This window comes from Trichoderma camerunense (genome assembly GCF_050948025.1).
Source record: "Trichoderma camerunense strain CBS 138272 chromosome Unknown V8C40scaffold_15, whole genome shotgun sequence".
NCBI classification, from domain to species: domain Eukaryota; kingdom Fungi; phylum Ascomycota; class Sordariomycetes; order Hypocreales; family Hypocreaceae; genus Trichoderma; species Trichoderma camerunense.
The window spans coordinates 1-24,893 of record NW_028145355.1 but is presented as its reverse complement, the minus strand read 5'-3'; the positions used below and the strand labels follow the sequence as shown (position 1 = coordinate 24,893).

The 24,893-nt window shown below is 48.0% G+C and overlaps 9 protein-coding genes across 9 annotated transcripts; 5 read left to right on the top strand and 4 right to left on the bottom strand.

Annotated features, from left to right (window-relative positions):
- Window positions 1-141: 141 nt before the first annotated feature.
- V8C40DRAFT_268232 (flavin-containing monooxygenase) lies at window positions 142-2,151 on the top strand (the record flags this gene model as incomplete). The annotated part of the gene is made up of 4 exons (XM_083219939.1): window positions 142-733; window positions 802-983; window positions 1,035-1,203; window positions 1,262-2,151. 4 exons carry the CDS (start codon window positions 142-144, stop codon window positions 2,149-2,151), a joined length of 1,833 nt encoding a protein of 610 aa, XP_083070359.1.
- A 2,099-nt stretch (window positions 2,152-4,250) lies between these two features.
- V8C40DRAFT_276318 (heterokaryon incompatibility domain-containing protein) lies at window positions 4,251-6,771 on the top strand (the record flags this gene model as incomplete). Its single annotated transcript, XM_083220822.1, has 4 exons — window positions 4,251-4,353; window positions 4,735-5,049; window positions 5,279-5,358; window positions 5,455-6,771. The coding sequence occupies 4 exons, from the start codon at window positions 4,251-4,253 to the stop codon at window positions 6,769-6,771; spliced, it is 1,815 nt and encodes a 604-aa protein (XP_083070358.1).
- Window positions 6,772-7,989: 1,218 nt separating this feature from the next.
- V8C40DRAFT_281090 (thioredoxin-like protein) lies at window positions 7,990-8,775 on the bottom strand (the record flags this gene model as incomplete). Its single annotated transcript, XM_083221526.1, has 1 exon — window positions 7,990-8,775. The coding sequence occupies one exon, from the start codon at window positions 8,773-8,775 to the stop codon at window positions 7,990-7,992; it is 786 nt and encodes a 261-aa protein (XP_083070357.1).
- A 721-nt stretch (window positions 8,776-9,496) lies between these two features.
- V8C40DRAFT_268229 (uncharacterized protein) lies at window positions 9,497-10,544 on the bottom strand (the record flags this gene model as incomplete). The annotated part of the gene is made up of 2 exons (XM_083219938.1): window positions 9,497-10,407; window positions 10,481-10,544. 2 exons carry the CDS (start codon window positions 10,542-10,544, stop codon window positions 9,497-9,499), a joined length of 975 nt encoding a protein of 324 aa, XP_083070356.1.
- A 227-nt stretch (window positions 10,545-10,771) lies between these two features.
- On the bottom strand, window positions 10,772-13,550 carry V8C40DRAFT_62846 (uncharacterized protein). Its single transcript, XM_083223212.1, has 6 exons — window positions 13,320-13,550; window positions 12,841-13,239; window positions 11,544-12,780; window positions 11,188-11,480; window positions 11,029-11,109; window positions 10,772-10,978 (listed from the first exon to the last, which is right to left on the bottom strand). Exons 1-6 carry the CDS (start codon window positions 13,497-13,499, stop codon window positions 10,895-10,897), a joined length of 2,274 nt encoding a protein of 757 aa, XP_083070355.1. The 5' UTR covers window positions 13,500-13,550; the 3' UTR covers window positions 10,772-10,894.
- A 27-nt stretch (window positions 13,551-13,577) lies between these two features.
- Window positions 13,578-16,098, top strand: V8C40DRAFT_251485 (MCT family MFS transporter). Its single transcript, XM_083217199.1, has 4 exons — window positions 13,578-14,254; window positions 14,319-14,460; window positions 14,521-15,282; window positions 15,341-16,098. Exons 1-4 carry the CDS (start codon window positions 14,067-14,069, stop codon window positions 15,536-15,538), a joined length of 1,290 nt encoding a protein of 429 aa, XP_083070354.1. The 5' UTR covers window positions 13,578-14,066; the 3' UTR covers window positions 15,539-16,098.
- Window positions 16,099-16,203: 105 nt separating this feature from the next.
- Window positions 16,204-17,550, top strand: V8C40DRAFT_276314 (uncharacterized protein; the record flags this gene model as incomplete). Its single annotated transcript, XM_083220821.1, has 3 exons — window positions 16,204-16,583; window positions 16,632-16,932; window positions 16,987-17,550. The coding sequence occupies 3 exons, from the start codon at window positions 16,204-16,206 to the stop codon at window positions 17,548-17,550; spliced, it is 1,245 nt and encodes a 414-aa protein (XP_083070353.1).
- On the bottom strand, window positions 17,465-21,435 carry V8C40DRAFT_251482 (lipase family protein). Its single transcript, XM_083217198.1, has one exon. It carries the CDS (start codon window positions 20,881-20,883, stop codon window positions 17,704-17,706), a length of 3,180 nt encoding a protein of 1,059 aa, XP_083070352.1. The 5' UTR covers window positions 20,884-21,435; the 3' UTR covers window positions 17,465-17,703.
- A 171-nt stretch (window positions 21,436-21,606) lies between these two features.
- On the top strand, window positions 21,607-22,925 carry V8C40DRAFT_251480 (SDR family NAD(P)-dependent oxidoreductase). The gene is made up of 2 exons (XM_083217197.1): window positions 21,607-21,823; window positions 21,876-22,925. Exon 2 carries the CDS (start codon window positions 21,940-21,942, stop codon window positions 22,834-22,836), a length of 897 nt encoding a protein of 298 aa, XP_083070351.1. The 5' UTR covers window positions 21,607-21,823; window positions 21,876-21,939; the 3' UTR covers window positions 22,837-22,925.
- The last annotated feature ends 1,968 nt before the right edge of the window (window positions 22,926-24,893 follow it).

Here is a 24,893-nt window from a genome sequence, read left to right as displayed (position 1 = left end):
CTAAGGCCGCAGCGATCGAATCTTGACATCTCCGCCTGTTTGCTTCTTCTCCAACCTGAAACTTCTCAATCGTAGCATATTGCAATGGCAACTCGAACAGCTTTAGCACCCCCGCGGCCTGCGGGGTCGGCTCAACCCATAATGGACCCTGTACGCATCAAAGAGATTGTCTCTGAGTGGATTAATGGCGTTTCAGAACTTCTCAAGACTACAGACCAGCAAAACATTTCAGGAAAGGATCTAGAACCAAAGATTAGAAAGTTGTTCCTTGACAACAGCTACTGGAGAGATCTTGTATGCCTCTCTTGGGATTTCCGTACTTTGACCAGTCCCGAAGGTATCGCAAACTATCTGGCAGAAGAAAATCGGCTGCAACATCTAAAAGCAGTGCGTCTCGATGATAATCCGGCTCATCAGCCCCGGGATTTCCCCATTCATGCGGCCTTGCCTCCCGATGGACCCATCTTTGGTATTATCGTGTTTCTGGAGCTAGAACTCAGCTCTGATAGGATAGGCACTGGCATGCTACAGCTTGGACGTGATGAAGATGGCTCGTGGAAAGCTTACTCCTTCAGCACGCTTCTTGAAGAGATTAAAGGATATGAAGCAAAGTGTGGTCCTCGCAGACCCGAAAATTTGCGCTATGGCTACGAGCCGGGGAGACGGAACTTTTTAGAGGTTAGAGCTACGGAGCGTGAGATGAAAGATAAAGAACCTGCTGTTGTTATCATTGGTGAGTCTAATACAAACAAGCCCATACTGCTAAGCTTGCGAGCTGAATCGAGACTCATCATCTGTCAGGAGCTGGCCATACCGGACTAACGGTTGCGGCCCACCTGACTCACATGGGCGTCCGCGCTCTCGTCATAGACAAGAACCCTCGAGTAGGAGATAATTGGCGCCAGAGATACGGTAAATTAGTGCTTCATGACCCCGTATATGCAGAGAGTTTGCCTTACATGAAGTATCCGGAGACTTGGCCTGTAGGAATCCCTCCTCTTCCTTTTCTTCGCTCATACTGACTACAATGACAGTTATTTTGCCCCAAAGAAAAAATGGGAGACTTTCTCGAGAGCTATGCCAAGTTGCTTGACTTGAATGTCTGGACAGACAGCACCCTGAAGTCGTCTGAGTACGATCCATCGAGCAAGCAATGGATGGTGACAATTGAACGGGGCAAGGCCGGTGGCAACGCCGAGATACGTAAGTTGGCGTTGGATTTCTTTTCACCTAAAACATCCCATTACTCACCTTTGAAAAGGCACATTTCGCACAAATCACATTGTAGCAGCTAGTGGTCTGGATGGCAAGCCAAGGCTTCCAGATATACCCGGTCTAGCCAGCTTCAAAAGTAAGAATGGGACTGGCGTCATTCACTCCGCCTTGGCTGGAGAGGCGGCCGTAGCAGGGCCCGGGGAGAAGATTGTTGTTGTTGGCATGGGTAACTCTGCCATAGATATCGCGCAAGGAAGCTGGGAAAACGGGGCAGAGGTCACCATGATTCAGCGTGGGCCTTCCTACTTCTTCCGCCGTGATTCGCTCGTGAAACACGGGTTTATGACGGCTTACTGGCATAAACCTCTGTTGCCTGAGCATGAGATGGACATGATCATGTGGGCATACCCGATGCCCATCCGGATGACGAGGGGCACTTCGCTCGCGCAGGCGATGTTCAAGGAAGACGAGGAGCTGCTCCAGAAGATGAAGGCGCGTGGCTTCCAATTTACTTCTGGGCCTAACGGTACGGGCTTGATTGGTATTGTCGCGGAGAGGAAACATCCGTACGTTAACGACACTGGCTGCATGACGCTTGTGGCAGAGGAGAAGATCGCGCTCCAAACCGGGCCTATAGAGCGGATCACGGAAAACTCGATTGTCATGAGCAACGGAACTACATTGCCCGCGGATCACATCATCATGGCGACTGGCTACCAAGGTGCTGCTGCAGCTGTTAGAGATCTTATGGGCGAGAAAGTTTTCAGTAAGCTCGGGAAGCCCTTTGACTATGATGAGGAAGGGGAGTGGATTGGCAATTGGAGGCCCTCGGGCCATGAGCGTTTCTGGATGTGCGCCGCCCCGCTCGTCTTTTCACGACTTCCGGCGAAGCTGCTGGCATTGCAGATTTTGGGCGTTGAATTGGGTTTGCATTGAAATGGGTGTACGGTCTATGTTACTGTTTAAAGTGTGAGCCGAGTTCTATGCAAGCATCAAGACAGATCAACAAGTACACTCTCTATTAAAGATGTGATAATTATCTATGTGATGAGGCGCTTCTAGTAGTTATTGACAACGTAAATTACTAGCAACCGTTAATTTTTTATGAATGCGTGGAAACACCAAGAGATGGGGTGCAGTGGTTGATCACGGGCGTCAACAGCTGTGCAAAGTCGAGCAAAGTGGCAGAGTGGGGTGGCCAAAACACCAAGAATCTGGCGGATCAGAAAAAAAGACAGATACAGCTGGCATCAAAGTGTCGGGCGCGCAAACACCAAAAGTTGGGATGCGACGGTCGAAAATGGGCGTCACCAGGTGCACACAGTCGAGCCGAGTGCCAGAGTGGGCGGCCAAAACACCAAGCATCTGGCGGGCCAGGCAAAAGGCTGCGTACGGCTGGCATCAAATTGAAAGATGCAAACACCATGGATTTGGGTGTCATGCGCAGAATAACAATGGGCAAAGACAAAAAACACCATAATCAATGTAGAATAACGAAACGAGAACACCAAAAAAGAGGCTGATCTGGTCAAAGTTGGGAATCATTGGGAGCAAAAGAGACCACGATCGAGACAAACCACCTTCATGAAAACACCAAGATCGAGCTCACGGTCGGGAAAGCGTGCATCAATGGTGAAACCTTTTGGATGTAAACACCAAAGAAGCAGCTGGGAGGGTTGGAGTTGGTGATAGTTTGGTGAAATATAGCTGCGCAAAGATTCGGGATGGAGTCAAATCGCCTTGATGAAAACACCAAGATCGAGCTCACGGTAGGGAAATCTTGACTCGATGGCGGAATCTTTTGGATGAAAACACTAAAAAGGCAGCTGAGAAGACTGGAGTTGGTGATAATTTGGTGAAATCTGGCTGCACAGAAATTAGAGATGGAGGCAAATCGCCCTGACCAGACTCCAAAATCGAGCTCACAATCGGGAAAGCTCGCCTCAGTGGTGAAGTTTTTCTGGGTGAAAACACCAAGAAGGTTCTGTTGGCGATAATTTTGGTGAAATTTGGCTGCACAAAGATTCGAGATGAAGGCAAATCGCCTTGATCAAGACTCCAAAATCGAGTTGGCAACACGAAAATCCTGACTCAACGGCGAGAAAAAAGAGTTGAAAACACCAAGAGAGTCAAGTTGTTGATAATTTTGGGAGTTGAAAACTCGAAAATCTGGGCTCAACGGCAAGAAAAGCGAGTTGAAAACACCAAAGAAGATGTCGATGACCCAAGTTGGCGATAATTTTGGTGGTTGACAACTCACAAAACTTGGACTCAATCGCAAGAAAGGGCGTTGAAAACACCAAGGGAGAGTTCGACAACCTCCAGTTGGTGGTAATTTTGGTCTTGAACAACGTCGAAAATATCCAAGATGCGGCAAATCGCCTCGATGGAGGCACCAACTTGAACTGGCGAGATCCAAACCGACCACGTTTGGTTCAAATTGTGTCTCGAGCTGGAGATTTCGAGAGATGAAAACACCAAAAACTTGGACGAAAACATCGCAAACTCAGGTTTAGACATCCAAATTGGCGACGATTGAGCTCACCAGACACCACTATCAAGCGAAATAACCCCGATGAGGTGGTCAAAATCGAACTGCCAATGCCCAACTTTGCCATGATGAACCCAAATCCCATCCAGAATGTGGCAGCATCAGAGGGTTACAACACCAGATTCGTGATCCAAACTGCAAAACTTGGTGACAATGGTGATAATTTTCTCACATCTTGAAGTCACAATGGTCGACTTTTGGCTTGATGAGACTGCAATTCTCCCAGTCCTGGCTGCTGGGCTTGGTCCAAGTTTGGTGGACTGCAACTCACTACAGGAATCGAGCACCGCGCTATAAAAAACCGTGTCCCCGGTAGTAGAAACTCTTATAGCGTATAACTGCATAGAATTGTTCGGTACAAGGATCGTGCACCCCTCTTGAAGAATCTCGATTTGGGCTTTCGAGATCCCAAGTACGATGGATTAGGGAGGAAAAGCGCCGCTGCAGGCTTCGTAGATGTGCTGCTCGTGATATCTCTGTAGGCATGATTCGAAAGCATCATACTGTTGAAGTCGATGATATCAGTTGCGCCCATCATAGTCTTCTCTCGTGCGTATATGGAAATGGTGGCCGAGACTCGTGCTGTTGTAAGTTGGAGGATGTAGGATGTAAAATGTAGGATGTAGGTAGCCATGAAGAATCGCAATCAGGGAAGTGCGTTGTATCTATACAGTAGCAACATAGGCAGAAGTGAAATGGAGGAAACAAGAGTCAAAGGAGCTGAATATCAAAACTTCTATTGATGCTATTCAAGTTGCATATTCTAGCTGTGGATAATGCGAATCCTTCGAGCTCTCTGCGGGGTTGGTGAGATTCGATGAGGTGGGACAATAAAACGGCGCCCACCACCAGCTCTATTCGAGAGCAACCTGCACATTTTCCAGTTCACATCTTTCTCAAATTAACAATATAATAGGCCAATAATTGTATCTCCCATAGTTGAGTCATGATATCATCTTTGAATCAAGTGTGCAGGCAGTGCAGAGGCCTCTTTGAGCATGCGGCCCATCTCCTCACTTCCGAGTCAGAAGATGGCAAAATATCAGATGATGTTGCAATAGAGTTCACCGAGGAACACCATTCACTATTAATTACAAACAACAATGCAAAATCCTGCCACATGTGCTCACTGATAGCTCACGTCTTCCCCCACATCTTGGATGCGTATGACCCCCATAGCCCTATCCAATGGGTAATGTGGGGAGACAAAGACGATCAGCGGCTTGATCTTGGCTTTCAGATACGCAAGTACGATTTTATCCAAGATCTACGGATTCAGATCAGTATGGAATCTCTCTACCCAAGGCCGACTCAGAGGTAGAGACTGACTCGCCTCAGGTGCCAAAGCAGCCGTGAGCTTGCATCATACTCCAACTACTTGGTCTTTTGAAGCTCTGCAAACAGTTCAAGTATGGATGCAGAATTGCACCTCGACCACAACCACCCACAGGCAGTGCGAAAGGCCTCCGATGAAGAGACAGTTGCCACTAAGACTGGTAGATGTGATGCCAGATCAGCCACATCAGGTTTACTCTGGCAGCACACTCACACGCGAGGAATTCCAAGCATTAGATATCGATGTAGCGCCGCCAGTACGAATCATTTCTACCAAATCTCTTCCGTTGGATATACGATACATGACACTGAGTCACCGATGGGGCAATTCGCCAAGCATTATACTCAACTAGACGACGGCGCCGACTCTTCTGAACAGCAATATCCCGTTAGAGCTGCTCGAGTCTTCCAATGCAAAGCTCTTCAGGCATGCGATGTACGTCACCAGATGTCTGGGAATCCGATATCTCTGGATAGACTCGATGTGCATCATGCAAGATGACGATTCCGAGAAAGCAAAAGAGATTGCTCTAATGGGAGAGATCTACTACAACTCGTCTCTCAACATATCGGCTACTGATTCCACGAGCGGAGCAGACGGGTTAATATTCAACAGAGATGTCTTGAAGACTTCTCCATGTCAACTCAGTGTGCAACTTCCAGGAGTCGGTGAAACGCTTGACCTGGTTGTTTTCCACAATAAAGTACTGGTCGAATCTGACGAAGGTGAGTTGAACAGGCGAGGATGGGTCTTGCAAGAGCGGATATTGTCACCTCGAGTACTTCATTTCACCAAGCATCAGGTATTCTGGGAATGCAATTCTCTCTTGGCATCAGACATCCGACCCGAGGGGGAGCCTATTGATCCGACCTCCCCTAGCGATATGAGAGGCATTTTGAGCGCCTCTTCCTCAGCTGCTTTACCAGATGATACGATGAATGCTCTTTGGTATGACGTCGTGCGCCAATATTCTGCAACATCCTTGAGCTTCTCTGGAGATCGACTACTTGCAGTGTCGGCCCTTGCTGAAAGATATTCGATCCTCAGTTTGCAGTCGCCAGCTGAATACGTCGCAGGCATATGGATGGCGCATCTCCCGCTGGCTCTAGTTTGGCGCAGGATTTCCCGGACAGAAGCCCCATCGATGTCATTGCAGAACATGGAGCAGGAACAAATCGCACCAACATGGTCATGGGCCGCTTTAACGTGTGCCGTCGAGTCTGCCGATATGGATTACTTGCACCCAAATATAGCAGTGGTGGATTTGGGCGGTATTCAGCGAAGATCTGCTAGTCAGTTCGATGGAGTCACAAGTTGTTGGCTACGTGTTCGAGGCCATATGTGCAAAGTTGAGCAGGGCGCTGAAACTGCTAACATTGAAATGGTTTGGGATACGCCCGCGACAGATGATGGGGGCGGTGCTTCCAGATTATTCTTGCTATATGTTGCCTATCGCTCCTTTAAAAGTCGAAGAGATATGAGAGGCTTGGTACTTCAAAGAACGAACAAACGAGGCCAGTATATTCGATTGGGCGCTTTTTCAACGAGCAATTTTGACATTGAAGGGACGTATACAGGAGAAGCGTTCAAGGGAAACACACATAATCTCGAAGAGGAGGATTTCTTGGAGTTTACAAAGAGTCAAGGATACACTGTCGAGATAATATAGACCGTCTGAGCCACTACTCTAGCAGCTCTCTAGTCTAATGCAGTTTAGGGAATTCTGATTCACCACCCCATTTTCCTCATGAAGAAGCTGGAGTGGATACTGTGGATCGTTGGCCGCGGAGATGAAGGGTTCGCTTCAGAATATACGCACACGTTGGCACCATGTAATACCGGATAGGGCAGTAGTAAGGTCTCAGTCAACGTAAGCAGCAGGGGATAGCTTACCACATCATGAGCCGTCGCGGTCCTCGTTAAACTCGCTTAGAAGCAACTATTCTGGTGTTATGGGGACTTTGTTCACATCGTATTCCACATTGAATGAACAAGAACGCGTCCGTTGGCCTCGGCAAGATGTGTCAGATACCGTATGCGTATAGCTCTGTTGCGTGTTGGAGTTGAACAAGTTCTTGTCAACATTCATTCAAAAGCACTCTTAGAAACATGCGAGCAGTTCTCATTCATGGAGTTGCTCCTATCCATTTGCCGACGATCAATAGTTACAAATCCTGAGTAATGGATGCATAAGTGCAAAGAAATAAGCACTTGTATAGCGGGGGAGCCCCGTTGTTCCACGAAACCCCTGAAGACCTCGTATATCACAACAACTGGGACAACTCAATAGTATCACAACTTATGGAGCCTTGTCATGAATCGATAGTTTGGACTTATCATGCTGATCGGCAACAGTTGTTAGAGTTGCGGAAGATTGCGGACTGTTGGGCGGTGTTATGGACTGTTTTGCTGTAACTGTTGATGCTCCGTATTGTACACAACTTCAAGATGGCCATCAGCCGCGATCAAACTTTGCGACAAGTTATTGTACAAACCAATAGTCATCATGTAAAGCAGTCAATGCTCCTCAGGCCCAAAATCTGCTCCACGACATCTAGGAGGTCACTAAACTGTGACCTGAAACCAATGGTGCAATTAACGAACTCTGTACCAACGTTCTCAACTTCCTTTCACGGATTGCCTTGGGTCAGTTCTGTTCGTATACATGACAAATCTGGATGCAAGCGGACCGGATATTCGGTACGCCTGCAGCACTACGCAGTAGTCAATCACGAACTCACAGCCGTCCCGAAGGGAAACAAAAGCTCCGACGCAATATTAAGGGCTAAAATTATCTTGCATAAAAGTAGAACCAAATACAAATAAGAGCGTATAGCTCTTCTGGTATCTCAAACTACATACACTTCTATTCTCGACATGTCCATCTCTAAATCTTGGCCGCTGCAATAATCGGTCCTCCAAGACCACCGTCCGTGATGATGATGGCTGCGCCTTGATCAGGTGCCAAGGCACTTCGCGGCGTGGGCAGATACCAAGTTGCGTTTCCGCCAACCCAGTCACCAATCTTTGTGACTGAAGTCACGACATTGCGGTGGTTAATCTTCTTGCCTTTGTTGACTCCCTTGCCAACCTTGACGGTCTGGTCGGTGTTGGCATAGACGACGAGAGAGACTTCGTGTGGATTTGCCTCTTGCTTGTCGGTATCGACACGGACCTCGGTATCGTTGGCATCCACGTAGATGTGCCAGTCGCGAGCTTTCTGGATTTCTCTACCCTGCTGGATGATTTGCTGAATCTCTTCCTTGGTTCGGCCACTGCCGTCGGCAACGCCATTGACTACGACTTGAGGGGTGAACAAGCTCGTGCGATTCCAGCGTTTGGCGTATGCACGCTGACGGGCGTCGTTGGTGAGGCTCGAGAAGGTGTCCTTCCACCCCGTGTGGTCAAAGAGTGTAACGGGATAGCTCAGGAGGAGCACATTAGGGTCTGCAGTAGCGGCATGGATACCAGGAAGAGCAGGAGGGCATGACTGGCATGACTGCGACTGGAATAGCTCCGCAATGGCAAGAGGCTCAAAGTTGATAAAGCAAGCGTCCGTGTGCACATGGTCAGGATGCTCGCCAACAGGGTTTCCATCGGCATCTAGGTTCACGGCACAGACCAGCGGGGGCTGCTTCTTACGCCGGAAGAGCTTGCGGAGAATGGAAGCCATTGTTGTTAAGTTGAAAGAGTTGTTAAGTTGTATGAAGGAATCAAAGGATCAAATAGGGTTGTGAACAGATAGTTATCATTCGAGTTAGGTTTGCAAGACCGAAACAATGGAGCACAATGAAGTCAAGTTTTTCCGTTCAAGAGGGATTAGTTCCCCCTATTTATGCCTGTCGGCATTCATGTTTGGTGCGACTCATAGGGAACCTTCTGGTGCAGTTCAAAACACATGCCAAATACTCAACTCCTGATTCCAGACTATATCATGTTCGCCCAGTATTCTGCGCCACAGGGCCCCTAAATTTAGTCGCGAATAAGCACGTAGATACAACGACCAGGGTGGGCGAACCTGGAATCCCACATGATAGGAGGCATAATTGGTTTCTGGGATCGCGGGTAATATATGCAAGCCCGTGGGGTCTGGTTCAGCTGTAAGCGCTTGGTGATCATGGGTTTGGAATCATGCACACTATCTTGTTGGTGGAGCCTGTGACGCTGAACCGAACAGTTTCTCACTTGCACTAACAGAATTGAGCATATGCTCTTTATTCCAGATGCTTGTATCAAGTTCCCCATTCGTTATGCCTCTAGGAGTCGTTCGCCATGTGCCTTGCTTGTACATGTATGCTTGCCTACTCCCCACAAGGCTGAAACTCCATCTCTCCAGGAACCCTAGGCGACAGAAGAATGTGTAATCAACACATAATACGCGACGGCTCAAATCCCTAGTCTTGAGCTCCCCATATGGCCTCTTCATGCAGCCAGTCAATGACTTCATCATCGCCAAGGGCACTATTGCTGGTAATAATGCCCCCGGAGGGATCCATGTTTGGGCCTGGGTCGTTGTAAACCTTTACTTTCCTAGTATGACCCGCGCCGACTTCCAAGATCGTTCCCCCCAAATACTCGTTCTCTTCAACGCATTGTAGCATTGCTTGGGCTACCTCTTGCGGAGTCACCCACGCATCTTGGGCAGCGTCAACATTCATCAGCTTCTCTGGATGCTCCGTCCAAAGAGGAGTACGGACAACTCCAGGCGCAACACCATTTACGCGCACTCCGAATCGAGGCTCTAGCTGTGTGAGGCAGCGGATGAAGCCAGAAATACCAAACTTGGATGCGCCGTACAGCGGAGCTCTAAATACAGGAATCTGCCCAGCAACTGAAGAGATGTGAACGACCCTCTTTGGGTTGGTGAGTGATACTTTTGGCGGAGCACTGTTGAACTTGGAACCTTTGGCGGGCGGGCGAGGATATAGCCAATGCGATATTGCCATCTGTGTTGCACGAATGGGATGCGTCAGATTGATATCCAGCAGCTTATAGTGATTTTCCTCGAGTGCGTCCCTGCTTTCGCTGGACCCAGGCGGATGCCAGAAATTGGACCAGTGAGGCTCGTATACTCCGGCTCCAGGGCAAACAATGTCAAAATCCCCATAGGTTTCCAGGGCAAAGCTAAACATTTTGGAAAGATCGGACCACGAGGTTACGTCTGTCCGAATGAAAGAAGCCTGGTTTCTTCCATCGCTCTGGTATTTGGAAATGACATCCTTTGCCTCTTGCCGCAGCTCCAGGTCGGCAAAGACGACATTGCAGTTCCGCGAGAGAAGGAGTTCCGCAAAAGCAAGATTAATGCCTAATATGAATCGCAAGTAAGTCAAAGCATCCTTCAGTTGTTTGATCACCAACTTAGCATGTGAGAGACAAACCAGAACCGGCGCCAGTTATGATGGCCGTTTTTCCAGAGACGGAAAACGGCTGGAACAACGCCATTGATACAGTTTCGAATGAAATGCACAAAGATCGCAGGTAATTCTTGTTCGCGTTGTGATTAAGCTGATATAGTATAGAAATGAGAAGAGTATCGTTCGAATTCATTTATACATTATGGACATAAGAGTGCGGAGAAGCATCATGTGGAACTCAATGAAGTGGATTTCGCAACCCAATAGCAGCCGTGCCCGCTGCAGTTGAACGATATCATACGTGCGGATAAACAAAAGAGTTGCATTAGGTATTTCCAGCATGCAGCGCTCGGCTCTGATACCATGAAGCGCTCGGCTCGCATACCGTGTTAGTGAATCTCCATTTCGGAAACTCGATACAGCGACATCGGCTTGTGGTTAGCAGTTCGGGAAACCCGGTAGTGGAAATCCGGATTCCCACACGTCTAATTCAACTGCGAGATCGAAAGGATCATTTCCAACCTATCGGAAGATTAGCGCCGGCATATTTATTACCGAGAGTTTGAACTTACATCGGGGTAGCTGCTGTCGAGCCACACTGCAGTAGGAAGAGCGCTTGCATCTGGAGGAGGTGGTGGGCAGGCATTAGAAGCCTGTGATGGATGTGGTCGTAAGTTTGCATCCGCAATAGAGAACGACGTGAAAAGAAACGTGGTTGATGCGAAACTTACAGCGGTTTGATTGACAATGTCTTGCGTAATCGCCTGCTGTTGAGCGAGATCAGCAGGCTGATGCATCCATACATTCTTATAGTACAAGTCCAGAAATCTTCGTGCACAAGACGACTTTGCATTTTGTCGAGATTCCTTTCCCAGATGTATCTTGATGAGCATGATGGCTGTGCACATGATAAAAAAGGTCCAAGGATCAGAGAAGCGCAGGTACTTGTCTTCGATAACGAGGAGGCATTGCTCTAGCAAATCGACAGTCGACAGTGCATTGGTCATTATGATGCTACTGGAGCCTGTTTGAAAGTTAGTATGATATTTAGAAGAAAATGGCTCGTGAAGAGATGGAAAAGACGAACCTTCTGGTTGTAATAGAGTAAGACGCGTTATATGGAGTGAAGCAAGCGCAAGATCTTCGCGCAGTTGTGCCAAGCTCTGAATCCCCACGCTCGTAAGTTGGATACTAGAAACCAGTATTTCTCGTGATGTCTGGTAACAAATGTTCTCCGAAAGTGGATAGCCGCCGCCTTCTCTGTCAATGTATGGCCGATGAATAGCCAATAGGCATTCCTTGAGTTGAAACTCCAATATTGAGTACGACAACAAAAGGTTTGCATCACTTTTGTTGTCAGTTCTGTTATTGTTCCAGGGGGGAAGGTCATTGATCGCTTTTGTGATTTCATGAGTGTAGCGCAACACATCGTCGTAGCTTAGAGCTCTGAAGAATCCGGATCCGAACAATCGTCGTGATATCTCGAGGCGTAGCTCCCAGCTGCGGAAGCTATGGAACTGGTAAGAAGACGTTGTATAGTAATCAGAGGATCTTGACATGGGAGTCTGCTTGGTAGTGTCGTCAAAATCTTCATCAGCAAGGTTGAGGGGCGCTGAGACACTGCACTCGACGCTGTGGAGAAGAGTGGGCAGGCCACATTCAAAGGAATTCTGGAGATCCAGCTCGCGAATAGTGTACCATATGCGTTTCTTCATCTCCCTTATGAAAAAGGCATCTGCCATGGAAGGATTGCGATTCAAACCATCCATGATAGCGTCTTGTACCAAAGAGCCGGTATCTTTCCAGAATCTCTTCTTTCCGACAATGTTCATCCGTTTGGCAATGTACATTAAACAGCCGACTTGATAGTGCACAAGTTTGCGATGTTTTGTGCTTTGCAATCTTAACCAGTCGTCGATTGAAGAAATCCACTGCTCAGCCATGTTTCTGTAGGCGGCAGGGACTGGGGTAGCGCCCACAAGGTGGGAAGAGGCACAGATTGACACCGTAATCATGGACAATATCATTGCTGCCATCGTTGGGTATCGGGGCTTACCAGGAGTCCAAAAGTTGATATACTCCCTGTTGAATGTCGGGACGTGAACAACACGATGAAGCTGCTCAAAGTGATCAAGGTATATGGCGATTAGCACATCTGTGTCACCTTTTGGTGGCAACAGAGTTTCTATCAATGGCTGCTCTTGGGCTGCCATCTTCATTCTCCAGCCATCATCTTTGCCAGCTTTATTCTTCTTGATGTAGATTCCATAGGGCTTAAGCCATTGATCAGCTATTTCCTTGATGAATGGAAACAACTGCGGAATCTGTTGCATTAAATTAGTACCTAAGATGGCTGCTTAGATGAAACTAGAGATGGAATTCACCTCTGAAAAGAATCGCAGCAGCGTATGTCGTCTGTAGTATCCCCGTGGGGACTTCTCTCTTGGATCAGGCGGACCATCGTTGGCATTGATGGGATTCCGACTGATGGCAATGGCGTCCTTGGCATCCACTTCACTTCGTTTGGGAATCTCATCGCCGTTGACATCTTCGGTAAAGAGATCCCTACCTTGCTGAGGAGTAGGCTTCGAGAGCAGTTCTCTCAACTGAAAAATCTCAGTTCGAAGATTCTGAAGCTCGGCCTGGTCGGATTTAATCTGCTCCAACTGAGCGCCATGATTGATTGGTAACAACAGAGGCCTCGGATTAGTTTCGAATTCGCACTGGTCTGCTCTTCCCGTCCTTACGCAGCGGCGGCATGGTCGGCCTCTGTCACAAGAGAGCTAATGTCGAGTGTTCTGGGTCAGAAAATGATAATCAAAGACACTATCGCCTCTGAGAAAGTGAACCTTCTTCGAATTACCTTTTTCCTTCTGCATTCACCGCAGCTCAACTGAAGGCGCTTCTTCCTTGTGCGTCCCTCCTGAGGCCCGGCATTGGAGTTGGAGCTTGCAGCTGGAGCCTCCAAACGGACAGTGCCTTTCTCACTGCCGACATCGGCTATTGTCGGAGCCGGACACACCCGTTCCGGATCGTCTGTCATTTTGGCGGGTGCAGAGTTTGTCCTCGATTTCAAATGCTCTCTTGATCTTCATATCAAGGTTGCAAAGGGCCGTCCAGGGTTCCAAGGAGATATTCTATACATTCCCGGTGGGCCGTGATTGGGTGGCTTGCAAAATGACCGACCATCTCCGTCATCAGCGCTTCTCCACCCTCTCCAGTTGTGGAAAAAATCTCGTCACTTTCTCCGGCGCTATTCCCAGACGAGGCGTTATCGATCGAGCTTCAATTTGCCTTACACCGAGATCTCTGCCTGGAGTTATTTCGTAAATCGAGGACGGGCTGTGAGGATCAGATAAGAAGATGGATTTTATGTTGACTTTTTATGTTGACTGCTCCACGCAGCACGTTTGTGGACCGTCAGCTCGGTGATTCGGAGATGATGCTGTTCAACAATGGCCGTGTTTGACCATATTTAAGCTCAGACACCCATAACTCCTGAGGATAAATGAGATTCAAGCAGATCTACGATCGGCTATCCTGGGTAGTGTGCATCCCTCCTGTGACCAAGGACTCTAAATCTTAGTGCCCAGTCATTTCATTTGCTACCATGTCTTCGGGTAGCACCACCGAGATCGAGTCGGCAATCTTCTCAGGGGGTGAGGAGGTCGTTGAGAGTTCCAACGAGACAAAGGCCCATGTGCATGAATATCCGGAAGGAGGTTTGCGGGCATGGTTGGTTGTCTTTGGATGCTGGTGTACATCCTTTGCATCCTTTGGCTATGTTAATTCCTTTGGGTGCGTACTCAGTCGTTCAGTCTTGAGCAGGATGAAAGCTAACACAACTTCTCTCCAATGATAGAGTCTACGAAACATACTATCTCAAGACATTTTTAGCCGGCCACTCTCCATCTGATGTAGCATGGATCGGTGCTATTCAGTCTTTTGCCCAGTTCGCAGCGGCTTTGGTCGCTGGTCCGCTCGCAGACCGGTATGGAGCAATGGTACGAAACATTTCAAGTATAACGATGTCCTTGAGTGCGACTAACACTCACATCTTTCAGGTTATCATTTGGCCATTCTCTCTTCTCCTTGTCGTTGCCATGATGCTCACAAGCCTTTGCACTGAACTCTACCAATTTATTCTTTGCCAAGGAATCTTCATTGGCATCTCGGCCGGCCTCATATTTACCCCCGCAATTTCCATTGTTGGGCACTACTTCCACAGGAGACGACCGATAGCCATGGCCTTTGCCACCACTGGTTCTCCCCTCGGAGGAATCATCTATCCAGTAATCATGACAAACCTCCTCCAAACAAATTCCGTGGGCTTCGCTTGGGGCCAGCGAATTTGTGGCTTCTTGACTCTGTTCTTGTTGGCAATTGCATCAATTGCTATTCGGCCAACACCATTAAAGAGAAAGGGCGCTTTAGTTTTGCCAGATGCGTTCAAGATTCCCGCCTTCTCTCTCCAAGTGGCAGCCCTGTTCATGGTCATTTTGGGACTCTGGACGCCGTACTTCTACCTCGCTGACTATGGTTCACTACACGGGATGTCTCCAGGTCTGGCATCCTATCTGTTTGCCCTGATCAATGCAGGGTCGTTCTTGGGCCGAGTGTTTGCTGGTTCTGTTGCCAAGTATCTTGGCCAGTTCAATGTCATCACTGTAGCCTGTTACGCCTCTGGGTTACTGATGTTTTGCTGGTTGAAGATTACTTCGACAGCAGGCCTCATCGTGCTGGCCATTTTGTTTGGCGCGACAAGTGGTATGATTATTAGCCTCATGTATACTACCATTTCACATACGGCAGATCATCCAAGCAAAGTAAGCTCCAATTTGACATTCAGCATACCCAAAGCTATACAATCTAACACATTTATAGATCGGAACATATATAGGAATGTCTACATTTCTCATCGGATTTGGTGCCTTGGGAGGCACTCCAATCACTGGAGCCCTGATCGATCGATACGGCGGTTACTCCCAAGGCATTATCTTTAGTGGTGCCGTCCTCATGACTGGAGCTGTTCTATTCACTGGCGCGCGGTTTGCTTATTCGAAAGATAAACTCGTCGTTTAGAGTTGGAAAGATCGAACAGCTTCCACCCCAAATGAGGCGTTTCCAGCTCCCTAGCTCCGATGAGACTGGACTACATTTTCCGCCGAATCTTTCACATTGGACTCGCATAGCAAAGGACATCTCCTCTACGGCCTTTTGCTTAAATGTTCCCGCAGGGGAAAGTCGAGTTTCTTATTTTTAGATGTCAGCCTCACAGCAACGCTCAAATAGCCGCCGGCCCCAGTCTCGACCAGATGCATTGGGAGCGGGGCCGCGCCAAATGCACCAGCGATATCACCGGATTCAGCTCCAGCAACGTCCCGAAATGAAATAGACTTGATCCATGGCGCTTAATAGGCATTTGCCGATGGAATATCACGAGCAATACGATCAAAATAATATCATCAAGTGGTTTCATACCCTTTCAGCATGCATTAGTCTCTCGCTACTCACCAACCGAAACACTGCTAGATCATTAGTACGAAGCGACAACCTGTTATGATGGATCATTCAGGTATAGATCGCGGGAAATGAGGTTTTAGAAAAGACATATATAGACTCATAGAATTGCATACTTCGTCTTTGAGATCCTTAATCGCAACTCTATATCACAATTTCTCTCTATAATACCTCATCGTATGGCAATATTGTAATTTTTCACTTTGCCTATTTTGTCCCCTCTCGCTATGGCCTCATCTCTTAATAATGATTCAATTTCTCCGTCTCAGTCTAATAGAACACCAAAAGGTGGTTCTACATTCCGAATTCGAGGTGTACCACTGAATTGGGACATGGATCAACTGCAGCGCCATCTCGAACTCCATGAACCTGCTTCACAACCTGTGGTCAAATCTCTCGCAACTGAGATAGACGGCCACTTTAAAACTGCCACGGTGAATTTTCTAGACCCTCCGCCACCAGTGCAAACCGCAAAGCCTTGGTATATTCCGTTATTGGAAACAGACGAGAGTGCGCTGGCAGTTTCCAATCTTCCCCTCAGACTGGATGGAGATTTTCTCGGCATTACGACTCTGTTTTCACCTCCGGCAGAAGACCATGATGTTGAGTACGCATGCCAATCCCGAGAGGTCTTCCCACATTAACCACCAAACAGTGTCATTGCTGTATCTGGACTTGGAGGACACGCTTACGGATCCTTCAAAGATAAAAACGGCAATTACATGTGGCTACAAGACGCGCTGCCGTCTGATCTCATCAACACCCATAGCCATCGTCCAATGGCACGAGTCATGATCTACGGTCACAAATCAAATGTCTACAAGAGCAGAAGCGTGCAAGATATAGATGATTTGTCGACTGCACTTCATTCAAACCTCCTCGCTCTCATTCAAGCTCCACGGACAAGGCCTATCATTCTCATGGGTCATAGCTTGGGTGGATTAATCGTCAAGAAGGTAAGCAAAGTGAGATTACACCAAGAGTGCCTATTTGTCTAATAAACTTTGCAGACATTGATCACTCTGTCAAAGTCGTCTAGTCAGGAAGATCAGAAGCTTTTCCGGGCGATCTATGGGATCGTCTTCTTCGGTGTTCCTCACAACGGCATGGATATCGAGTCGCTCATCCCAATGGTCGACGACGGCCCTAATTTTCCTTTGGTAAAGTCTATTGGAACAACATCCCCAGTTTTGGATCAGCTCCAGGAGGACTTTCATCCTGCCTTAGGCAGAGAGGGAGACAGAGAAATTGTCTGCTTCTACGAAACAGCAGGGTCGCCCACCGCACAACAGGTAATAATATCTTACTCCGCATGGCCTACGTATTTTAACACTGAACATGAACAGGATCAAAATGGACGATGGCGTATGATGGGCCCTCCAAAGGTTCTTGTTACCAAATCTTCTGCAGTCCATTGCCGCTCATGGGAGAATGATGACGATCATATATGGCCTATAGCACAATCTCATTCCGAGATAGTCAAATTTGGTCCTACTGACAGTCTCTACGGCGGTGTCCGGGATAGGCTCCACGGACTCGCCCAACGAGCGGCGAAGATACAGCAACGGATTTAACACAAAAAGGAGGCGTTTGGGTGGTAACGGTTCGAAGATTGTAAAATCCAACTATCTAACAAAATGGAATCATGTCTATAGCACTGTAATAACCTCACAACAAACAGAGTTTTGATATCAAATTTCCCAGCCTCATTTTGAACTTCATAAATCTCATGCCGAAACCCCAACTCTCAGTTTGTTCAGAGCATCCTCATACTTTGCCGGACTATGATCCGTCAACATGCTCGTTCCAAACCGCAGCTCTCCGAACCGTCCCTCCACATCTTTTACATATTTGAGTACGATCCTCTGAGCAGGCCGCCCGATATGCTCCTCATCCAGAAGAAGGAATGCATCTCTCCTCAGTACCCGCTGAGTCTCAATGGTAAACACCTCGCCCGGTGGAAGAAGCTTCTTTCCTTTCATGCTCGTCCTCATGTTTTCCAGCGCGGGAAGCATCCATCTCTCTTCGTCGCTGACGCCTCCGCTGCTGGCAACTTTGCTCGCACTGCGATAAGAGTACCATCTCTCTGAGACATTGTCTTGGAGTGTATTCCAGATGCGCTGACGGATCTCAGACTTGGTGTTGTTCTCGTCATGCTTAAACGCGAGAGCGACGCCTTGAAAATCGTGCAGCAACCCCAAGGACAGATGAGGAACCAGATCATTACCATGCACGACAGTAGTGATGAGGCCGCGGGTGATTTTGCGAAGGGATGATGACATGACGGCGGGAGGGCCATACGCATATACATGTATGCGACGGCCGGATGGAGGTCGGATGTCGCTCAGTTTCACGTTGACGAGAGCTTCATTCGGCGGGGGTCTGAGAGTATATGGCTCGGCAGACGTGACGAAACCAGGTCCGATTGGATTTGGCTCAGACAGCATGATTCCCAACAAAGATGTAACGCCAGCTCCCAGTGAATGCCCGCAGAGCACAAGTCCGTAGTCGGGGAACTCACGTAGAGCCTCTTTAAGGGTCAACAGAACGCGACCGTCACCACCGTATAGCAATCTCCTAGCAGAAGCATGGATGCCCTTGTGTACTCTGTAGCCTTTGCCTCTCCATACAAGTCTATCATAGTCGCAGGTTAGATCGGCCAAGACATCTTCGAATCCTAATGTTCCTCTGCAAGCAAGAACGACTGCCTTTGCTGCATGGTCAAGCGAGATATAATGGACCAAAGGAACACCAGATCCGGTGGCACCAGTGGCATCGCTGCCTCCGTTGGGGTCGACAAATGAAGCGAGAAGGATATTGTCCGATTGCGATTCGGTATGATGAACGAAATGCCGAATATCGTTGTGAACTCCGTCCCAGACACCAAGCTTTGGCGTCTCGTTTGTCACGCCGGTGAGCCTGAGGAAATTGGAGCCATAGCACGCAGAGGAGAATCGCATATATCGAGTAATGTTAGGGAGGAGGTGGCCTTCTGGAAAGGTTCCATCGACGAAGCCTTCTTGTCGAAGAGCATGAAGAGCGTCAGCTGTGTTGTAAGAGCTCTTTTGATAATACGATGACAACATCAAAGACGACTGAGAGTCATTAGTGCCAACGCTGTATATGCTGGTGGCATACGACCGATTCCGGCGGTGGCCAGGCGGAGCAAGGTAGACATTGTGATGTTCAGTGGGTGATCTTGGTACCAAATCACTGGTTGGAGATCCTGCCCGTAATTCCTTCGCTGAATCTCTATGAGGAGATTTGATGTGAAGCTTTGGTTTCTCTTGGCCACTTATATAGTCCATCGAACCTGATTCCTTACTCCAGATGGTTGAGATGGATGGGCCGCTTCCTCGAAGAACATGTCTCAAGCCCGTCTTTTTATCCGACGACCTAGAGGATACCACCGCTTCACCTTTTCTCTTTTTATGGGAGTCATGCGATTTTGAGCTGTGGACTGGTGTGCGTTGCCTCTTTTGATTTGCCATGGCCTCCAAGTCCTCGAGATATATCGGCTCTTTTGAAGAGACTGCAGATCGAGAAGCAATAGCCTTGGCAGAGTCGGAATTGTGTTTTCGAGAACTCGATTTTGTTGGTTTCGAGAATTCATGAGACTGTGTTTTATGGCGCCTTTTTGTCTCAGTTGATGAAGACGGCCTTGACTGTAGTGCAAAAGCAGAAGAGGGAAGCATAGTAGGTGATGCAGGAGGGGATTGGTCATCAGGAATGGTAATAGTCGGTGTTCCTGGAGCTAGAGTTTCTTCGCTACTGCAGCTCTGGTTGTCGGTTATTACTTCGACGGCCTCGTCTTTGTAATCCTCGTCGCCTCTAAAAGACGATGTCCCCTTCTTGTTGCGGTGTATTTTGTATACCACTCGGTATGATGATGCTGAAGATTGGTCATGTTGATCCGACGATGAGTATGATAGGTGGCTTCCCGTGGTGATGGATTTTGTTTCGACAATTTCGGCACCTGGAGGTGTTGGCAAGGAAAGGAGCCGAGATCCATGAACGTCAACCGTAATTGTCTGGACCGAAGACACCGAGTTGGAGACAGATACTGTTGTATCTGGGGACAGAGATGCTATGATTTGGCTCTTGAGACGAGATACAACAGCTTCATCATCCTCCGCTCCAGTCCAGGGACTGCTGGGAAGTGATGATGGAATGTCATCTTTCTCCTGGGCGTTGTAGCCTCCACGGATCTCGCTAAACACTTTTTCATCGACGTCAACCCTGTCTCCATCTTCTAGTACGACAACATCCCAAATTATTTCTTCGTATGACTGTCTTCGGCGTTCCTCCTGAGCGGTCTTGCGACATGCTCGTTGTAGATAGGCCAGCGTGCTGAGTGCAAGGGTCAGATCAATGACACCAACTCTTTCCCCTTGAAGGCCTGTTGCAGGATTTTCAAATTCACGCCGAACAAGTGTGATGATGCTGGCAACGGCCCGAGAGGAGTCTGTTGAGCCGAAGAGCTGGTCCAACGACGACAGGAGAAGTTGCGATCCTGCGGAAGCGGTGGAAATTGTTGTGCCTGTGAGGCGGAAGCTGACGGACGTCCAAAACACAGCCTGAGTGACAGCGTAATGCAGGTTTTCAAGGCTGCGCTCTAGAACCGTCTCTGTGTCTTGAATTGCCAGCTCGGTTCGTGATTGTTCGAGAGCATCTTTGGCAGCCCGGCTGATTACGCCCTCGATCAACCCACGGGCCAGCTCGAGGCCACCGAGGGTAGTGAGTCTCGCAGCGTCGAGGCTTGCATTGCTGACCACTGACCCAATGCGTATGGCAAGCGACGTGGATCGAGCGGCAAGGCTCACGGCTTGAGCAACTGGTGATGGAAGAAGTGTTGGGCCTTGTTTGTACTGGGCCTGTTTAGAGGCCGCGACAGCGTCTGTCGCCATTGAGATTGCGATTGAGATTCGACAGGCCAATTCAAAAGCTTGGACAATGCAAGTTGTTAGATGTCGACATGTCTAGATACCGCTTCGCTTGTACTGAACGCTGCAGGGAGAATCAAGCCGGTTATAGAGAGCAAACAGCACATGCAGTCATCCATAACACGGCCAATGTTGATTTCCAACTTGGTGCCCATTGAGTTTCACATGTGATTTCGCCTCTTTAGGCCCCTGGGCAGGCCATATCAGCCACCAATAGGAGGATCCCACGTCCAATCCGACGCCCCATAGCCATGCTAGATCGAATTGACGGTTGCTATCCTATCAAACAAGGGGCGACACGCCATCGATTGTGCGTTTTTCTGCAATGCTGTTCATGCATGACATGCTGGCCGAGGTTGTTGGAATGGAGCGAAATGAGGTGTCGAAAGACCGGTTCCAGATACGGCAACATCGATAACGAGGCCTGAAATGCAGATATGGATGGTGAGACATCAACACAATTTCGATGAATTCCAGTTCAGCATATGTGTAGTCGCAAGGGGATGTAGATTTTGGTCGGTTCAAGTACACGTCTAGTATCCTACCGAGTTATCTCCTCGCTTAACTGAAGCCGATAGCGTCTCGTGGCGAACCGTCTCAGCGCCCAGCTTCCACTAAGGATCGGCCACAACTGTCAATCGTTATCCCCTAGCTGCGCTGAAACAGCGCCTTGGTAGACTCAGCTCAGCGCTCCTTTTCGCCAGTAGTCCATAAGCGAATCTCACATGGGCGGGAACCTCGACTTTTTGTTGTGTTTGATTTCCATACTATTAGTTTGGTCGTCAGCACCGACTATTTCGTGTCCACGCTATTACTGGAAAACGAAACTATCTCCACAAAGTTGCTCTCTTCTGATAGTTGAGCGTAATATTCAGAGGCAGATCCACGCCTGTCATCTTCCCGAGTGGGCCATTAGACAAACTCTTGGTCCCCAAACAGAACTGATGAAAGTGTAGAGTACTGTAGCTCCCCCAGTCGTAGCAAATCCATCTAGAAAGTTTCTTTCCTCCATAAGAAATCATGAGCACGAATCCAAGTCCCTACAGCGTTGAGTCCCTCTTCCGAGTCGATGGCCTTGTTGCTGTCATCACCGGTGGAGGCTCTGGGCTAGGCAGAGTCACAGCCCACGCCCTTGCCGTCAACGGAGCCAAGGCCGTTTATGTCCTTGGACGACGAGAGGACTCCTTGGCGACCACGAGAGATACATGTCCAAAGCCAGAGGCTATCCGACCTATTGTCTGCGATGTCACCTCCAAGGATTCTTTGAAAGCAGCTGCCGATCGAGTTCGCAGAGAGCTAGGATACTGCGATGTCGTCTTCGCCAACAGCGGACTCATCACTGCTGACAGTTCAGACATCATAAAGAATGCCAACACTCTCGATCTCAAGGCGCTTCAAGAGGGACTCTGGGCACACAGCATGGAAGAATTTACGCAGTCTTTTCACGTTCACGTCACGGCTGTTCTCTACACCGTCCTCGCGTTCCTGGATCTCCTCGACGAGGGAAACAAGAAAGCGGTGGTTCCCCAAAAATCTCAAGTCATCGTCACAGCTTCTGTTGCAACATATGCGCGTTTGCCTAAAGCTGGATTTGCCTACGGTAGCAGCAAAGCGGCAGCAGCACAGCTAAGCAAGCAACTTGCAACGCTGCTGGCACCACACAAGATCAGAGTCAACTCCATCGCGCCAGGGCTGTATCCGAGCGAGATGACCGAGCGAGACATTAAAGCTTCTACCAAAGAGGTTCGAGAGGAGGGCAGTTTGCCGGGGACTTTTGTTCCTCTGGGGAGGATGGGCACGGAAGACGAGTTTGCTGGCGCAATGCTGTTTTTGACGAGCAAGGCGGGAGGATACGTGGATGGAAGCGTGCTGCTGACAGATGGAGGTCGACTGAGCATCACAACGTCGACATACTGAATGGAGATGGATGGTAGCGTTGGATGACTGTAGAATAGATGCTAGCAAAATCATCGTGTGCAAAAAAAAGTCAACAGTACTGAGCAACCTTTTCTGTGCAGCCTCAACTCTGTCAAAAACACCAGACCGCGACATCGCCCACATGTTTTCCTTCTCTCACTCCAACGCCAACGAAAATTTGCTACGCTAGAAGGGGGGAGAGAATTCTCTTCTTCACTGCTCGGGCAAGCCCAAGCAAGTAATGAAAAGAGTCGCGTCGCCTGGAGGCAGTGTAATACCAGGGACACTGTGAACAGAATCATGTGCAAGCACAGAGGAAACTATTCCAAGACCAAAAATAAGAATAATCACGATTGGTCTCCTTAGAGACCTTTCAGAGATTAAACTGAAAAGAACAGATACTACACTTGATCTAAGCCAAAAGGCAAAGAGAGCTAAAGAAGAAAAGAAGAAAAGAAAAGCTTCGCTTTCTCGGGGGCGAGCGAAGAATAAATAGTAGGTGGGGAGCGGTGAGAGCAGTGGGCCGGCAGAATTGCCCGGAAAGCGGCGAAGCAGCAGCTCCGGGATGAAGCATCGCGTCTTGGACGGAGGATGGGAGACTCGCGTCACCGTTTATTATGGAGAAATGGCCCGTTCAGCGCGTTGGAAGCGTGTGTCGTGTAGGCATCAAGGTTGGGTGACGAATGTTCACGTTGATTTTGTGAGAGAGAGACGATTCCTTGGTGATCTTTCCTCTGCAAGAGTCCCTGTAAGAAGTGAAGTAATATTGATGGGGGGTATATTGGACCTGTGCAATTACACGAAGCAGCTGAGGGCGTATTCCAGTAGAATCAGTTGGGAGGAGACGATGATACGACTCTTGCAAATATAGAAGAAATGGCAACTATTTTAGCTGTTGACTGCTTTGTACATGGGGCAGATGTTGATGAATGCACTACCTTTGCCATGCTGTAATCTCAGGTTCCATTTCTATGCCAGCTTTATCAGTGCGTTAATGTCATCGATCAGGTTTGTTACGCATAGTCATGCATGGCGAATGAGGCGAGTAGGTTATACTCAGTCATTATCCTCATAATCATTTGCTGCATCATGAGGACCAAGCATCCCTTATTGAATTCTCTAGCTTGGAGAATGGCTATATCATGATTTTACTCTCAGTGGGTTTCTCCAACGGCTTTCCAGCGTGCAGTTTCAACGCTTGGTGCCCAGTACGGACTGGAGCTAGGCGGTCCAGAATCGCAGCCTCAAAGATCTACCCAAACTTCGACCGTCGTTTCATCCACAAAACAACTCGCTTCGGTACACCATCCATGGTTCGAACATGGCAAATCCCCAAAGAAGCTCCTTGGAAATCATCGGAACATTTATTCCCTAGCGGTCCATCACCTACCCAGGGACGAATCCCGTGTGGCCCAGGCAACCAGGTCAGCCCCCTCCAGCGAACCAAACCATTGGCCTCACCCTAAATCCTGCTAGCTTGCGGCCGTTACCGCATGAGTGCACCGAATCCATGGGTTGACTTGGAACTAGCGAGCAATGCGATGAGTACGAGAAACCCAGGTGGCGCCCAGTGTTATGATAACCTATGCCCCCCCCCCCCCCTGAAAGCTGTCCCTGTGCCCGGTACAGCTTTCCTTTTTGCTACAGCGGGGTAAAGCTATACCCTATATAGCTTATAGATAATTAATTTTCTGCATTTTGTAATACTACGTAGTATATTACATATTTTTTTTTTTTCCCTCTTATATTACTTTAAAGTAAAAGAAAATAAAAAGGAAAATTAAATTTTTTAAAGGTAAATATAAAGGAAATATTATTAAAGTAATTTTTATTTATTTTTATAATATTTTTAAAAATATTTCTGCTTATAAAACTATTATATAAATAAAAAATTAACTTAATTATAATTTATAATATAAAAAATAAGTAAATATAAAGTAAAAGTAAAAGTAAAGTAAATTTTATTTAATATATTATAAAATTATTTATTTACTATTTAATATATTAATTTAATTTTTTTTTTTAATTTAATATTTTTAATTATTTTAGAATTATTT